A 17,724-nucleotide genomic window follows, 5' to 3' on the forward strand; every position below is an offset into this window, starting at 1 on the left:
TTATTTACGTCGAAGCGCAATTTCGGGTCCAACCGAAAGACGATTCTGACACAGTGTACTGTGGATCAGTAGATCGATCAGTGAATTTCCTTTGGTTGTTATTCTGAACATGTACATCATTGACACTGAGAAGATGTTGAGATTAAGCTTGAAAATTTTTAAGTTGAGCTTCAGCATCGATTAATATAGACTGAACTCCATCCACTGTGAAAGCATTATTGCTTGCGGTAATAACAACAACAAAGGCCGATATTCAAATGGGAGTCCATTCAGAATTGTGGCAACCTGATCAATGTCAGATATCGTACTGCCACATGCTGCTAACGCATCGCAAACTTCTTTGATCGAAGCAAGATATGATCGCATGCTTTCATATCCTTTCTTGATGGCCCGTAATTTGCAGTGCAGACTCATTATACTGGTAGTTGATCGATTTGAAAAGAATTTAAGAACAGTAGACCATACCTCAGCAGCAGTTTCAGCACCAACAAACTGTGAAAGTAGGTGATCACCAATGGTGGATAAGAGCCAAGAGGCCAGGGCGCTATCTTGTGCCACAAACATATCATATTCTTCATTGACTACAAGATTACCATCACCATCCAGTATTCTCTTTGGTGGAGAGTTCAGATCACCAGTGAGTAACCTCTCAAGTCGATGACTTCTAACTGTTAAGAGAACTTGCTACTTCCATTGAAGGAAATTCATCTCATCAAGCATGATGTTGATGTGTTTATTGATGAACATCTTGCTGGGCCTCAAAGACTCTGAACTTCCAAGAATATTTCCAGGGCCATCGAATGCCATGACAACAACTCTTGCAAGATTAATTCAAAAATCTTGCCAAGAACTACCACGCAACGGAAGAAGAGAAGAGACTTATCCCAGAACCAACTGAGCGATTGATACCATGATGGAAAACTCTATGAGAATAGAAACTGTAATTTGTTATTCATGCTCAGATTATACATGTACACTTCCCATATTTATACAAGTAAAATGGTGCAAACGTAACAACCAAAACAGCTATAATAGAAAGGTTGTTAAGCTGTGAACTAACAGAACTAGCTGAGTGTTGCTAAGCTAGTATGCTATGCATGATCGTGCATGCTTATGTTGTACTCCATCCAATACGCACCCACCACGATTCAATGGAGAGCTCCCCCCAACAATGGTTCGCCCTCAATGTTGATGGAGTTGTTTGTTGCAAGACAGGTAAATCCACAATTAGAGGGATTTTCAGAGATAGTTCGGGTTGTTGGGTGCATGGTTTTGCCCGCAATATTGGCTTCACCGACATTCTCCAACGGATTGCGAATAGCTGCGGATCTCGGATTTGAATTTATTCAGGTGCAATCGGACTGTTTGAGGGCTATCTAGCTGCTTTCCGAGACTCAAGCTTACCACAGTCAGTTATCGCTTGTTCGGGCTATTTCCAGGCTCCATGATCAAGCCTGGATTGTCAACTTTCTTTGGATACCACGAGACGCAAATCAAGTTGCGGATTCCTTGGCGAAGATTGCTCCTCAGAACGATTTTAAAATGCTCCACCACGTTTCTCCCCCAAGATGCACACAAGATCTTCTCCATAGAAACACTACCGATCCCCCATATTGTAAATATAGTGCTTGTTAGTCTATCTTCTTAAGCTAGCCATTTCCATTCAAAAATAAAATAAAATAAAATCATTGATAATTATCATCAACTTTTGTAGATGACGATAAATTCAGCCATTTTTCTGTCACGCAATACACATTGTTTTCTCCCGATTATTATATGTTTCATCTTAAATTTTTTAAATATTTTATACTATCCATACTTTTTTTATAGAAGTAATTAATTTTATTCAAAAATAAGAAATATCCCAAATTACAATAAAGATTTACAATCATAATCGTAAATTAAGCATATAATTAAGAAAATTTTCTATAATCATTGAAACAAAACTAGCAACTTAAGATCACATAAGAACCATACAAATTAAAGATTAAATCTAATCAAGAAATTCGAACAAAGATAGATACAAACAGTTCCGATTGTATCAGTAAACAAACCATAAAAAGGGATCAAACTATTGAAAGATAACCGACAAACCACAAAATCAAACTCAAGTGATGTAAAAAGCTATCCACAAACGTAAATCGGGTATCCAAATCCAATCTGAAGATCCAAAGCAAGGAAGATCACAAGATATCATATAAGTGACATCTTGATCAGTCGTGACGATATCAAATTAACCCTTAGAAAAAAGATAAATAAAAACGACCAAAGAACTAAAAAACATGCCAAAAACATAAGAAAACGTGTTATAAAGGTAGATGAAAACGTGCAACATCGGTAGACTTATTGAAAATAAAAAAACAAAAGAAAATAAAGATACGATATAGAAAAGAAAAAGAAAATTAAAGAATATCGACGGTCGACATCCAACATTAAAATTGATTTCGCCGTCAGTCAATAAAGGCGGAAAAAAAAAGAGACGAGCGACATACCGATGAGAAAAAAAGAACTAAGTTTTTAGAAATTTTCAAGATTTTTTAAGGATAATTTTACTATCCATACTTCTTTAAATTCATTTTCAATCATTTCCCTAAATGTTTTAATTTATTCAAACCATTAAAACAAATAATGAATTAAATACATTTTTCATATCAATCAATAAAATTTCTAAATTCTATTAATTATGTTGTCACGTTAGACAAAAATGTATTTAATCAAATAAATCTTTTAAAATACAAGATTGATGGAATGTTTTTATCTAATATAATAAAAATTGATGTTATTTTAATAAATAATAAAAATAAATATTATATATATATATATATATATAATTTGTTATATATAAATACAAAAACCGTTGACTAACGTCATTTTTTATCATACAAACGAATTCATTAAAGCGGACGGCTACCCCGAATCTCGCGGACACGTCCAAGTGTGTGGGTAAACTATACAGTAGCCCCTCAACTATAATCTCTTTTTATTTTGACTATCATTTTTGAATTCTTGTCAATCGATCACTAAGCTATTTAAATGCTTTCAATCAAATCACTTCATTAGCCGTTAATATTTAATGGAAGTGCTTACGTGACAGTTAATAAAATTGGTATAATTCTCCAAAACTTTTCCTTTTTATTTTGACTATCATTTTTGAATTCTTGTCAATCGATCATTCAACTATTTAAATGCATTCAATCAGATCACTTCACTAGCCGTTAACATTTAACGAAAGTGCTTACGAGATAGTTAATAAAATTGGTATAATTCTCCAAAACTTTACAAATATATATAATTTGCAATCATAAAGGATCAAACATATGACCTCTCACTCACTTGGAGTGCTTGAACCACTCTGCTAAGCCATTTTCTTAGTGTAATTCTACAACATTACTGTAACCCGCTCAGACCGATGCGGATGGCCCGATCTGATCTGGAGTGTCACATTAGGGCCACCGGAGCGACCCAATGTAAAAATAGTGGAAAATTTAAAACTTTTCTTAAAACATGTAAAATCATAAATGATTTATTATTATTCAGAAATAAAATAGGTTTTTCAAACTCAAATATAAAACAAAATACAATCCACATGCCCCTAATCACATGTACCATACTCTGCAAGCAACGCCGAAAGAACTCCCTTACTAATGTTGATAGCTGTACTCGTACAATTCTTTTAACCTGCAATGGTGAGTAATAGAGTGAGCTTCGGAAAGCTCAGTAATACAGAACTACCAGATGATGCTACATGACATGCAGATAAATGGGAAGCCATAATTTCCTTATTGAATCAAACGTATACCAGTTGCAAAATAATTTGGGGTTCCATTAGTAGTTCATCGAGTAGAAGCCATGAATCTCATTTTATAAGAAACCTTTCATACAGTCACGTTTTCATGAGGTCGAATAGGATATCTAGTGTGTTCCATCAGTACGATAAAATCATAATAGGTACACTAATCAAATGATAGTTCAGTAAAATCCCATAAACCATACTGTAGTGGAGCTTTTTAAACTCGTATTTTAAACCATCTTACAAAGAGTTAACCTAAGGGAACATCTTAGGGCCTGAGAGCCTACCCAAAATAGATTTCGGGGCTGTGGGGCCTATCTAAGAACACATCTTAGGGTCGCAGGGCCTACCCGAGAATGATCTCAGGGCCGCAGAGCCTACCTAAGAGTCACATTAGGTCCATAAAAATTTTCCAGCTTGATCAGAGCTGTACTTTACAAATATGTATCTCCAAGATACAGTTTATACAATGATACAAATCCATAAGCCATCACCGTTAAGTCGGTGCATCCATAAAACAGTAACCATAGATTTCAGTGTACCACATGTTAAAACAATAAAACAATTTTTCAATATATAAGGAACACACTAGAGAATCCAAATATTTTTCAGATGTATTTTGTAGTTATCAATATGGACAACATGAACTTGTGCAATTTGATCGGATTCCAGTAATAAGATCTTATTGAAGAGAATCGATTTCTAACCGATCTAATCAGACATTTCAGATTGATACTTTAGAATTCCACTAAGTTTCTATGTGCATCAGGAAAACGTTAAGGAACCTTTATACATAATAATTCTAAATACATAATAATTCTAAATTTAGATTTACTGCGAGTGATTCCATTACCCAAACAATCAGGGGTATTCAGGAATATACTTTGAATTCATAGGATTTCAGCCCAATTGAACCAAATGAGGTATTCCGAATCTTTTCCTTCTACGTTACTTGCGTTTTCAAACATGACCAAAGTGATTTTAGATGAAAATAAAGAATCAAAGATTCAAGTCATTTACAATCTATGACTATCGACCATATTATCAAACAACTCGAGTTACACAACTCTCAAACTGATGTATGTCAACAAGTCAATTCATTATCCTTCCAGTGTATTCTCTCTTTAATACCATAATGCAGATCCATAGATCATCCCCATAATCATCAATAAATAGATCTCCCAACTGTCTTTATTTCATTTCCATGTTTCAACGATATCAGGAAATACGAACGTACTTGATTCATGGTTCATAACCCATAAAGACAATTCATCATGTAAGTTCAATAGTGTTTCCAGACTCATCCAAATCACTTATTTAATCCTCATTCATTGAGGTTATTTAGTTCATTTAACAATCATGTCTATTCTTGTTACTTCAGAGTTTTCCAAAGTAATTCAGACGTTTCTGAATTCCAAATACATATTGTATTTCCATTCAGTTCAATTTAGCCATATACTAGAGTTATTCTAGTATTCGTGGTTGATTTATCTTACGGATATCCATTACTTACTATCGAATATGCTCTAGCGTTGAGTTGAGTACTTCCAAAATTATCATCAATTCAAACTTGAGGAAACGAACAAGCATTCAAGTGGTTCCTATGCCATTCAAGTATTGATACAACACTAGCATTGGTTGACCGACTTAAGTTGCATTCTATAACCTTTAAGAGCAGTACAACATCCATGTTTATTTGAATTTCTTAAATAGTCCAAGACATTTACTTAGTCTAGGACATAAGGGTATTTTGGTCCATTTTATGCTCAATGATCTTTCATTCATTTTAAAGCTTGAGGATATCCATTCATTCCTGGCTTGATGATATTCTTTAATCATTTCCATTACAGGGGTATTTTGGTCATCTTACTGATCTAGAATATTTCAATCATTTTCTCTGTCCAGTCTTATTATTTAATTCAAACTTATCATTTATGTCAGTCCCTTCGAACTATTCCGACGAAATATCATCATCGATAAATTATTATTCTTCATGTACTTACTCAAGTCGGAGATTTCCAGGTTAAATGCCTTCTCAGATGTTACTAACGGATTATCAGAAATTTTCCATACAAAAATAGGATCTCAATAATAAAATCAATTATTTATCTATTTAAAAACAAATTCTCATGTTACTTCCTCATTCAGAGTCAACTTGGACTATTTTTACCTCTCAAGGGCATTTTCGTAATTTCTTAACCATATAATTTCGGTATTAATTCTTAACGAAAATAATTATACTTTAGAGATCCAATGGTTAATTGCTTTCCCGAACATTCTTTGATCTCGAAATGATTTCTTAACAGACTTATAGTATTTTGTACAAACCCTTTTAAGGTTAAAAACCAGTTATCCAAATTTTCTAAGCAAAACTAGCATTTCTTTTGCACATCTGAAATTTTATCGGATCAATATGTCTTTTCAGAGTTATTAACCAACTTCCAGGAACAATTATTGTCATCTTACAACATAAGGGTATTTTCATAATTTTACCCTACCGAAGTATTCTCATAATTTCCCATCCAAGTACCTTTAACATTTAACCTTTGATTATATAAAATATAAGTTACAAATCCATGGTTGATTTCTTTATCACTATTCACAAACTTGTAATTTAATTCTAACAATTCCTCAATCTCTTATATTAGTCATTCGATCCGTATTTAGTTACAGAATTTCTACCACATTCATATCAAGTGTATAAATTATTCAACTCCACAAAAGTGACCAACATTATCTTATTCATGCATTTACCAATATCAACATATTCCATAAAGCATAAAGAGGTAGTAAAGTATTACCTCGATTTCTGTGCCATATCGACCGACCATATAAATTCCATTCAAATGCTCTCGATCTTTAATTCAACTTTCAATAATTCCTCAAATACATAACAACATAAATTTCATCAAGAACGGAGCTTAATTGCGAAAAACGGATCGAATCGGGGTGATTAGTCAGTGAAAACAGCTTACCGGGTTCAAATTTGGCAAAACGGACTTCGGAATCGAACTCAGAACGTCAACAAAACACAAAATATTACTCTTGAATTCCAGCTCACCAACTTGATATCTAGCTTCCAATCTTTATCTAACGAACACGGGCAATCTATCGTATAAATACGACTTTAAATAATTTTCCTTGCCATAAAAATAACTTATTAGAATCTAATTAATAATTTGGGGACCCAATTGTTAAAACTAAAAAACTTTAGGATTCAATAAAAAATTTAATTACTAAACTTAGGGACTAAATCGATCTTAATATAACCATTATTCCATAATCATAACAATATGAAAGATAAGAGACAAGGTTGAGCTTTTAACAACTTGGATGGCTTACCTTGTAATTATCCCTTTCTCACTTCCATTATAATTTGCCAATTCCACGTGCTGGAATTTCTTATTTCATTTCTTCTTTAAGCTTCAATTTGTACTCTGTTGATGAAGAAGAAAACTTCACCGGCCTGTAATTGAACACCGACGACCACCGCATCTATTGCCATCGTCGATCGTCGCCCGGGAACCAAAATACATGGTTCGAGCCTCCTCATCAAAAATCCGACCTCCGATCATCCAAAAACATCACCGATCGCCACAAATCTAATGAAAACCATTCGGTTTTCTCAAAATAAAACACTCCGGTCCACTTCTGATTACCTTCCGATGGAGCCAAAACCAAATTATGTCGTTCCTTACAACCACTCTGACCTTTCCAATACACGAATAAAAAAAATACAGGACGATTGGGAGGATGTCGAACTGCTGTCACTTGAATGCTTTCAGGAAGTAGACAGTTACAAAACGAACCTAGTCGAGCCAGCCTATTTACCCATCCAGGAATATGTTTTCCAATTAGTTGCATGCACACGTCGTCAGTGAAATGGTTGCAATTCTTAACAATCAAATGATATGTGTCCCCGTGGTATTTATCCGAAAGATGTTCCATAATAACCGAAATTCTGAACGAGACATGTCGGTGCTGCCCAACAATATCGATCGTCTGAAGATGAAACCATGACAACTTCTTGGTTCAACTTCGAACACCCCACTTGTGAGGTACTCATGTGCTCCAAAGCCATACTCCATCCTATGCACTTCATTCCCATAGTGGAATATACCAAAGTCGAACCATTAAAGGAATTTATTTATAGGTGTGAGATCAGTCAGATTGCTTCAAACTCCTTTGATTTTAAACCAAGTCATCCCAAAAAAAATATATCTTTCAAACATGTGGTTCTTCATTTTATATATTATAAAAATAATAATAATTGCAGTGGTTGAACAACTCTTCCCACTTGTGGTTATTCATTTTCCATATTTTAAACTTAAGAAATCTAACCACATATTGGGGTGTTACAATTACATATATTATGTTTTCAGCAAAAGACAAGAAAACAAATTTAAAGGAAAGAATGCAATTAAGAGGAATCAAACTAGGTCTTCAACAATTTTTGAGAGCACTCCTACCACTACATCAACAGTCATATTTGATTTATATTATACAACATATCATATTATAATGAAAATAATAAAATAAATCAAACCTTGAATTTTTAGGGAATATATAAATACCAAAACTATTTAAGCAAATTTAATTAATGTATTATAAATATATACATTATATATATATTTAATATAAGATTCAAAATAATAATAAATTTAATATTTTAAAATTAAATTCAAGATGTATAAAAATAAATTTAATATTTTTAAAATAATTGTAAAAACTAGTTTCACCAAATCTTGAATTTAGATTTTAAATTATATTTATTTTTATATAACCAAAATATAATATTAATTTTTTAACATAATTAATAATCTTTATATATATATCAATTCTTTATATATAATCATTAAATTTATTAATTCTATTAAAAAGTTAATTTAGTGATTATATATTAAGAAACTATATAATAATAAATATAGTTTAAAAATATAAAAATCTTAATTTTACTTTTTATTTTTTTAAATTAATTTAATGATTATATACAATATATTATAAGTTTTAGTTGAATATAAAATTTGATTTAATGGCTAAGCTGCTTGCAATCCCTTTTGGATTTCCAAATTTGTAGGCCTGTAAATGAACTGAACGTTCAGCGAACCGTTCATGAACCGTGAGGCGGGAAGTTCGTTTATTTATTAAATGAACGAACGTGAACAAGATTTTGCGTTCGTTTAATTAAATGAACAAATATGAACAAATGGCTCGTTCGTTCATTTACGTTCGTGAACGTTCAATTATATGTTCGTTCATTTATGTTCATTTATGTTCGAACAGAGGGCAAGTTGAATATGTTACGAAGATTATTGAAGTTGTTTGGATTTCAAGAAGATTGTTTTGTTGAACAAATAAACTTTAAGATTTTATTATGTTCATATAGCTTATTTATGATTTATGTATGTTTTTTTCGTATTCGAACAAATTAATTCTAAAGTTTCAGGTTATGTTAATGAATTTTAAGTTGTTATTCTTGTTGTTTACTTTTTTTTACATTCATTTGTGTGTTCGAATAAGTTTGTTTTTGGTGTTTGTGTTGTTCGTTTATGTTCGTTTATCATTTAAATGAACGAACATGAACAAACTATATTCCTTAATGAACGAACATGAATAAAAAAAAATTATTCGTTTATTTATTAAATGAACGAACATGGACATACCTCCGTTCGTGTGCGTTTAGTTCGTTTACAGGACTACAAATTTAAATCCCTCTATAAGTATGTCAATTTACCTTTTTTCTCTACTAGTTATAATAAGTTATATATAAATGTTGCAAACATTTTCTTATTTAGAGCTTTAGCCTAGTGGCTTAGGTATTTTTGGTGGAGTAGTAGGTCACTAGATCAAAACCCCCACAATTGCAAGTTTATTTCTTTAGAATGTTTTGTTTTAATTGGATATAAAATAATTAAAATTAATAAAATTTCATCCAGTATGATAGTGACACATGTCATATATAATTGGAGATTAAATTTATTAAATTGAATTAAAATTAGGACAAATGTATAAATATTGAAGATCAAATATATAATTATATCAATTTTATTATTATAATTAATTATTACAGTAAGGGTCTAATTGAATATATTTAAATAATTAGGCGGTCTAATTAATAAGAATTTAAAAATAATAGCTGAAATGAAAATGTACTATAGTTTGGTGGCGAGGAAAGTTTAACCTTTTTTCTTCTAACTATCATTTTCGTCGTTTGGGTCTTAAACACCGTGAGATTCTTTCTTTTCAACGTGTTTTCTCCAGCAAAGGAAAAGCGTATTCCTCGTGAGCCAACGCACCCTCTTCACATCTGTTCTGTAAAATCTGAGAGATGACGTTAGATGGGGCGACGTCGACGCCGCTGGCGGCTAGGAGGAAACCGTCGTTGAAGAAGAGAGAGAATAACAGGAGGAGAGAGAGGAGGAGAAGAGCTATGGCTGCTAAGATATATACTGGGCTTAGAGCTCAAGGGAATTACAATCTACCCAACCACTGTGATAACAATGAAGTTCTCAAAGCCCTTTGTGCCGAGGCTGGTTGGGTTGTTGAAGAAGATGGCCCACTTATCGAAAGGTATTTAATTTACCATTTGCTCCCTCTTTTTTTCACTACTTACCCATTTGTAGATCTATTAAATTTTTTGTTCAAATTTACTTTGATCTAGTTCCAATTTGCTTTTTAGGTTGATTTTGCTCTCTGGGTCTTTTTTATCTGTTCAAATTTGATTCTGGTTTTGCGTTTATTTACTTGGGTGATTGGAAGTTATTGTTCTAGAACTAGCAGTTGTTAATTAGGGAGAATCATTCATTGATCTGTGTTGGAACTGCAACTTTATTAAATAACAGAAATGAAATATTGATGAAACGTTAAATATTGGGTAAAAAATGGAAGTCGTTGTTCTTCAAACTACCAGTTGTGAAATAGACAATCATTCATTGATCTGTGTTAGAACTGGAACTACATTAAATAGCTGAAATGAAACATTGATGAACATTGAACAATTTTTGTTGATTAGCTTGGTATTAATTGTCTAATTCATTCTTTTTTTTAACAGTTCATTTTCATTGTTTCCTGTGTAATTCTCTTGGCTCTTGATGGATAGAAGCAAGTAATGCTGATAATTTTTTGTTTTTAATTGCATTTGTTGTTAAGAGATGTAAGCCACCACCGGCTTCAGTTGATATACTAGGTAGTTCAGCTAAAGTTACCCCATTTTCCTCCCAAAATCCGAGTCCATTGTCATCTGCATTTCCAAGCCCAATTCCTTCATGTCAAGTCAGTCCTTCCTCCTCTTCTTTCCCTAGGCTAGATGTTAATAACCCATCTAGTCTCCTCCTGTTCCTTCGAAGCGCCATTCCTTCATCTCTGCCACCTCTCCGAATCTCAAACAGTGCCCCGGTAACACCACCCCTTTCGTCTCCAACTTCAAGAAATCCCAAGCCAATTTCAAACTGGGAGGCCATTGCCAAAGAGCCCATGGCCTCTTTTAACTACCCTTTGTATGCAGTCTCTGCTCCGGCTAGTCCAACTCACCGTCATTTTCAATCCCCAGCTACTATACCTGAATGCGACGAGTCTGATATGTCGACAGTTGAACCCAGTCAATGGATAAGCTTTCAAAAGTTTGCACCTTCTACATCTCAAATGCCAACTTCTCCCACATTTAACCTGGTGAAACCCTTTGTTCCACAAAGTTTGCCCAATGATTTGATCAAAGAGAAAGGGCATGGTTTGGAGTTTCAGTTTGAGAGTGGACAGGTGAAGCCATGGGAAGGAGAGAGGATCCATGAAGTAGGATTGGATGATCTTGAGCTCACTCTTGGAAGCGGGAAGGCTCAGTGTTAAACCAACGGTTGGCCTTCCAGTTTATCACAGTCAGATATCGAAGAACATATAGGAGAGTATCTTAAACCAACTGTTGGAAGAGTTACATTTTTCATCTGCAATTGTTCTTTGTTTTATATTAGTAAGTCGATGCTCAGATTCCCTGGTTGAATTGATAGGGAAATTAGGTTGTTTTTAGAATCAAAATCAATACTTTGTAGATACATTCAGCTTTTTTCTGTGGTTGACAGATTTGTTTCGTCTTTCCTTTAGGTTTTTTTACAGGTTTGGGGAAACCTCATAGAATGAAATTTATTTTGCTGGTTTCTATTGAAGTAGTGATGCTTGTCCCTTGTGGATTTAGTCTTTGAAAAATGCAAATGAAAGAGATATAAATGTGTGAGCGCCCGCGTTCATAGTGGATATAATAATAATAATAATAATAATAATAATAATAATAATAATAATAATAATAATAATAAGATAGTTCTCTTCTGTCGACTTGAAGTAAAACTTTTGAATTAAATTTGTATAAGTATCCTTAGTTAATGGTATAATAATGCTCAACATTTTAACCACATTCTTGAACCTTGGCGTCCGTATCAATTAGTTTATTTTGTAGTAATATATATATTAAAAGTACCTAAGAAATAATGTCATACATGAATTAATGTTAGAATATATGAATATAAAATTACAGATAATATAATTTTATGAGTATTCTTATATACATAATTAAAATATTATTTATTTTTTTATTAAACATATTATTTGATTTAAAATAATGTCGAACATGAATGTATAATCTTATTTGATTTTTTAACTTATTTTAAAGTATTAAACTTTTTATGAATATGGAATATTTTAAATTTGATACTAACGAAAGTATTTTATTTCAGGTTTTGAACAATTCATAAATAAAAAATTACATTAATTAATTGCTCTCCACCCTCTAATATATATATAATTTTGAAGGGCGCAGTATAATATTTAAAAAGAAAAGCAATGACAGAATATAATATACTTTCTTCCATGTAGGTTGCCTGTTTCATTTATCTTTGATCTTGATCACGTGACTTGAGAAATTCAATCAAACTCTTTAAAGATCAAACATAAAATTATCAGAATTCGGTAATGAATCGTTAATTATCATGAGAAATTAGGTCTTAGTCCTCACCAGCTCCAAACTAGTGGTAAGCAAGCTTCAATTGCTTATTTCTCTCACTGGACATTCATGGCGTAATCACAGAACAAAGCTTCCCAAATCTCAGTGAAAGCATCCACAATGGTCCGATGATGTTGCTTTGAATTCAAAGAAAGAAAACACTGCAAAAGTTGCTCCAAATCTCTTGCTTCAAACATATGTTTCTCCATTATCATTTCCAGCATCGACCTCTTGAAGTCTTCATAAGGATCTTCCGATTTCTTCACCACCGCAACGCTCTCCGCCACCTTCTCTTCCGCCTTGCACGGCGGTATCATCATCGTCTTTTTCAGAATCGAACCTCTCCATGGAGTTTCAGTGTTCTCTGCTAACGATCCTTCGTATTTCTTTGAACCAAAGCTTCCTAGTCTCTTCATCTTCTTACCGTTAACTTTTTTCTTGTTCCTCTTGATTTCCGTGGGAGAGTCTTCCTCGGCCAACGATTGATTCAACTCAAAAGATGAACCGTCAGAGAAGCTTCTTGAATTAGAAATTAGGATTTCAGTCTCTTCATCTTCGCCACCTAATTCGCTACTAAAACATCCACTCTCAGTTGACGACACAGTCGCCATCGCCTTTACTTTCACCTTCTTCTTTTCCTTGCTATTGACTTTGTGCTTCCCATTAGTCTCATCAGAAGCCGATGCTTCATATGTTCTCCATTGAAGTTTAGAACTCTGAGCTTTTTCCGTCTTCTGCAACCGAGTTGACTCAAAACTAACGTCCGGGGATATATATTGAGTTCTGTATGATCTTGCTCGGCAGCCGCAGTCAACTGAAGCTATCTTTGGTGACAAATGGTGTTTGACAAAAGAGAAATCCGGCGTCGACGGCGGCGGTGCGGGGAAGCTTAGGTCCGAATAGCCCGATGCCGTATGACTCATTATAGAAAAGCACTGTTGAATTACCGGAACTGAAGTCCGCGGCAACTTGGAAGGTTTCTTTAGTCGACATAGCTGGAAATAAGGTATAACACAAGAAAATTTAAGCTTGAAATAACGTTTAGCCAGTAAAAGTTGGTACTTCATTGCTTACGAAGGGAGCCCTCAAGATTCAATAGTCCAATATGATTAGATTTTCATGGTCCAATATGATTATATAATTGAACAAAGGGCCGGCAATGTAGAAAAATAATAAGATTCTATTCCAAGTTTCCCATATAATTAGACTGACCAAATCCAACAGATGATATCAAGTTTATAGTTTATACAGTTTGAAAGCTACGTAAGAGTCTTTAGTGAAACGTTGTGTTCGGAAACGTCTGCATATTAGGTGAGTGGTCAGTGTATGAAAATAATCTTCCCTGATTTTTATTTATTTTTGCTCTCCCGGTTTTAGGACTTTGCCTGATTAATCCGGTCTGATTTGCGTCGCATATCTAATTTTGGTGGACGAATCTTTCGGCGGAGATTTTCTTCATATACAAGAACTCAAACTTGATATCTACTTAAACAGTACAAGGTTGCTTATCACTTGAACCAACCCCGTTGGTCCTTAATTTTTATTACTATTATACTTGTACGTGGACACATCCAAATAGGTGGTTTATGTTTAATGAAAAGATCCCTTCAATTAAAGAGAAAAGTCGAGTTTTCTGTCAATTTGGGAGCCTTGATTTTATAATATTTAATTTTGATGAAGCTTATCTGTATATCATGAACCTAATATATATATATATATATATATATATATATATATATATATTGTTTTGATTGGTGAAGCCAATCTTTCCGTATTTCTGAAGGATTACATGGAAGCCTCCAAAAATAAGAATAATTATAGTTCTGGCAATGAACTATTTACCCTTTTCATGTGTAAGTATGTCTAAAGAATGAATGAAAGAATGAGGTGGTCTGTTTTGTTTTCACTTGAGAACTTTGTTGCAAAAGCAGGGAGGATATTTGCATTGGTAATGGGACGTTGACACATTTTAGCATTACAAGGCAATAGGAAAATTAGGCTACCTGAGTTGAGCTTGTCATAAATTCAATGCTACCATTGTTTAATGAATTTCAAGTTTATATATCCTAATGTTTGACTTAACCGCAAGTTGAGACATTTAATTGCATGAGCTTCTCTCTTTGCTTTCTACTTCCTCCTCTTTCATATAACCTATCCTTCCTCAATTTCCAAGGTTAAAACCTCCACCAAAGACTTCAATTTTCTATACCAAACTTTTCATCGGAGTTAATATTGTGATAAAGAACATCTTCATCTTTAGAGCTCTAGGGCAAGCTCACCATGTAACACTCTTTATTTGTCCTAAAAGTATGGTCAAGCAAGTGATGCCATTATTTAATATCAAAATTAAAAATTAAAACTGATCGTTTTAAAATTTGAAATAAATAAATAATGTTAAAAGAATCAATTCCATCGTAAATATGTCGGAATCGTCTTTCAGTTGGGCCCGAAATTGAGCTTCGACTTTGATTAAATGCATTGGAGTCGCTACCGATCTTTTATTTTAAAAAAAATGGGTTGACTGGATATTTTATCTTTTACCTGATCTGCGACTTACCAGTGATATGTCGGATTCGGGAGTCGGTTACAGTCAAGGAAGGGTTAGCACCCTTGAGCTGCCCTTTTGGTACTACGTAATTTCCAGTTGTCTTAAATTAAGAAAATCGTAATTTAAATTAAAAGGTAAAAAATGACGATCCAAACTACTTACCGTAGATTGATTTAAAAATTGTACCCTTTAAAAGTGAATGTGTTAGAGTAAAGAAAACAAATAATATAAAGTAAATAAAATAAAGGGAAAAAGAATAAAACGAGATAAAAAAGAGCAAAGACACTATATAAATAAATAAATAAATAAATAAATATAAATAAATAAATCAAAGATAAAGGAAATAAAAAAATAAAGAGAAGAAAAATACATAAATAAATAAGATGAGGAAAAAAAGTAAAGAAATATATGTACATTTAATACTATTTGAAAAGGAAAATATATATATATATACATCAAAATACTAATAAAACATATAAACTATATACATATATATATATATATATATATATATATATATATATATAAATATTTAAAAAAAGAAAACTACCCCCATCACTTCACCGAAAATTGGAGGGGACTTTAGTTGAAACCAAACAAAAAAGGCCCCCTAATATAATATTTAATAATTAAAAGAAACAAAGAATATATATATATATAATTAAACATGAGGAAAACCAAGTAAAAAAAATTAAAAAAAAGAATATATATATATATATATACGTTAATAGTAATAAAAAGGAATAAATAAATAATATATTTATATACGTAAATAGTAAAAAAATAAGTTATAAATATATATATATATAATGACTTATAAACAAGGTAAATAAAATAATGGTAATAATAGGTATTTAAAAAAAGTAATAAAAAGGATTAAATCGAAAGAAAAAATAAATTCAAGGGCCAATTTAAAATAAAATTCAGATCTTGAAACGAAAGAAGGGTTAAATTGAAAGGAAAGGTAAATAGAGTGGCCAAATTAAAAGGGAATTGGAGTTTGAAAAATCGATTTTGGGGGTCAAAAGGGGGCGTTTTAAAATAGGAGGGACGAAAAGTGAAGTTTACCCCTTTTGACGAAAACACGTGAATCCTTCCCGGGTCTGGGTCGACGCGCGGGTCACCATTACGATCCATGGACCAAGTATAAAACTTAATTTTTTTTTTCCAAAAATGCTCATTTCTCATCTCTTCACACGAGAGCCCCCTAAAAACATTTTCTCACAAAATGTTCATCCTAAAGGATGAACACAACCATGGGTTTCCAGATTCCGGTTGTTGGCCACCGTGCGCCACCTCGCCGCCGTCGTTGAACGATGCCGGCCGCCGTTCATCTGAGGCAAAAATTATTTTTTTGTTTTTCAAAAAAAAAAACTTTTCGTTTCCCCTCTGCAAAAATCAAGACGTTTCCTTAAAACAAGTCGGTCTCGGGGCTAGATCTACGAAAGTAAATCTCAAAAATGCCCCGTTCATCGGCCAAAACATTTTCCCTTGCGGTTTCAAAGCCAAATCTCAAGCAATATTGAACATGCAACGATGAAGCACGAACGAACAAAGGTAAAAAAATGCTACCTTTTTATTCTCTTTTTCGAAAATCTCTACAAGTGCTTGAACCTTCTTTGTGTTTGCTATTGTGACTTTATGTGTGTGTGTTCCTAGTAATCTCTGTCTACCCATGTGTTCGATTACATCGACTATTTATAGCCCAAGATTCTAGTATTTGATTCCTAATAGAACTCTATCTTTGTTGTTTGTTGGTGCGAGATCCGTGCGTGATGTTGGTGGTTGCCAAGAATCTTGGGCAGTTGTGGTTGTGGGAGAGGCGTGCGGTGCTTGGAGAGCCTTCAGGGGTGAAGTACGGCGCTGATGGAGCTCTAGGGTTCTGCTGCTGTGCGTGTTGCTATTGAGTATGGGCCACGTGTTTCATTTGTTGGGCCTGTAAAATACAAAGAGAAAAATATGAATGATATATTATTATATAATATATTCTCATTATATGACACGGTCGAAATAGGGCATCTACAGCTGTCCCTCTTTGCTCATTATCGTATAAGAGAAATAGAGCAAAGATTAAAAGACGCCAATTTCGGCCATATCGAATACTCTCTGTCGTAGAGTTAAAATCTGATATTGAAACTGGTTTGTCAATTTAAAATGAAATATAGAATGACTCCCTCGTCGTGAGGTCGAGTTGAACTGGAAACTTTTGAGCACGAAATCCTTCGTCGTGAAGTTGAAATTGAACTAAAAAAACCCTTGGCAAGTATCCTCTGAACCGCCTTCTAGCTCAAGATACTGTGAAGCTGAAGCTTGACCCGAAGGTTTTGGTGGTGTTGTGTTACAGATGACTCATTCGTCGTGAAGTTGGGTCAACCTGTTGAGGTACAATACCCTTTGTTG

General features: G+C 33.3%; 1 protein-coding gene and 1 pseudogene across 1 annotated transcript; one reads left to right on the top strand and one right to left on the bottom strand.

Moving 5' to 3' along the window:
• Nucleotides 1-10,013: 10,013 nt before the first annotated feature.
• Nucleotides 10,014-11,944, top strand: LOC120118742 (annotated as a pseudogene).
• A 690-nt stretch (nucleotides 11,945-12,634) lies between these two features.
• On the bottom strand, nucleotides 12,635-13,843 carry LOC120118303 (transcription repressor OFP7-like). Its single transcript, XM_039138378.1, has one exon. It carries the CDS (start codon nucleotides 13,841-13,843, stop codon nucleotides 12,833-12,835), a length of 1,011 nt encoding a protein of 336 aa, XP_038994309.1. The 3' UTR covers nucleotides 12,635-12,832.
• Between the last annotated feature and the right edge of the window lie 3,881 nt (nucleotides 13,844-17,724).

This window comes from Hibiscus syriacus, unplaced genomic scaffold (genome assembly GCF_006381635.1).
Source record: "Hibiscus syriacus cultivar Baekdansim isolate YM2019G1 unplaced genomic scaffold, ASM638163v2 tig00110328_pilon, whole genome shotgun sequence".
NCBI lineage: Eukaryota > Viridiplantae > Streptophyta > Magnoliopsida > Malvales > Malvaceae > Hibiscus > Hibiscus syriacus.

Bases quoted from the DNA above. Each gene is read 5' to 3' on its own strand.
- LOC120118303 (XM_039138378.1), bottom strand. From the start codon at position 13,843: ATGAAGTACCAACTTTTACTGGCTAAACGTTATTTCAAGCTTAAATTT.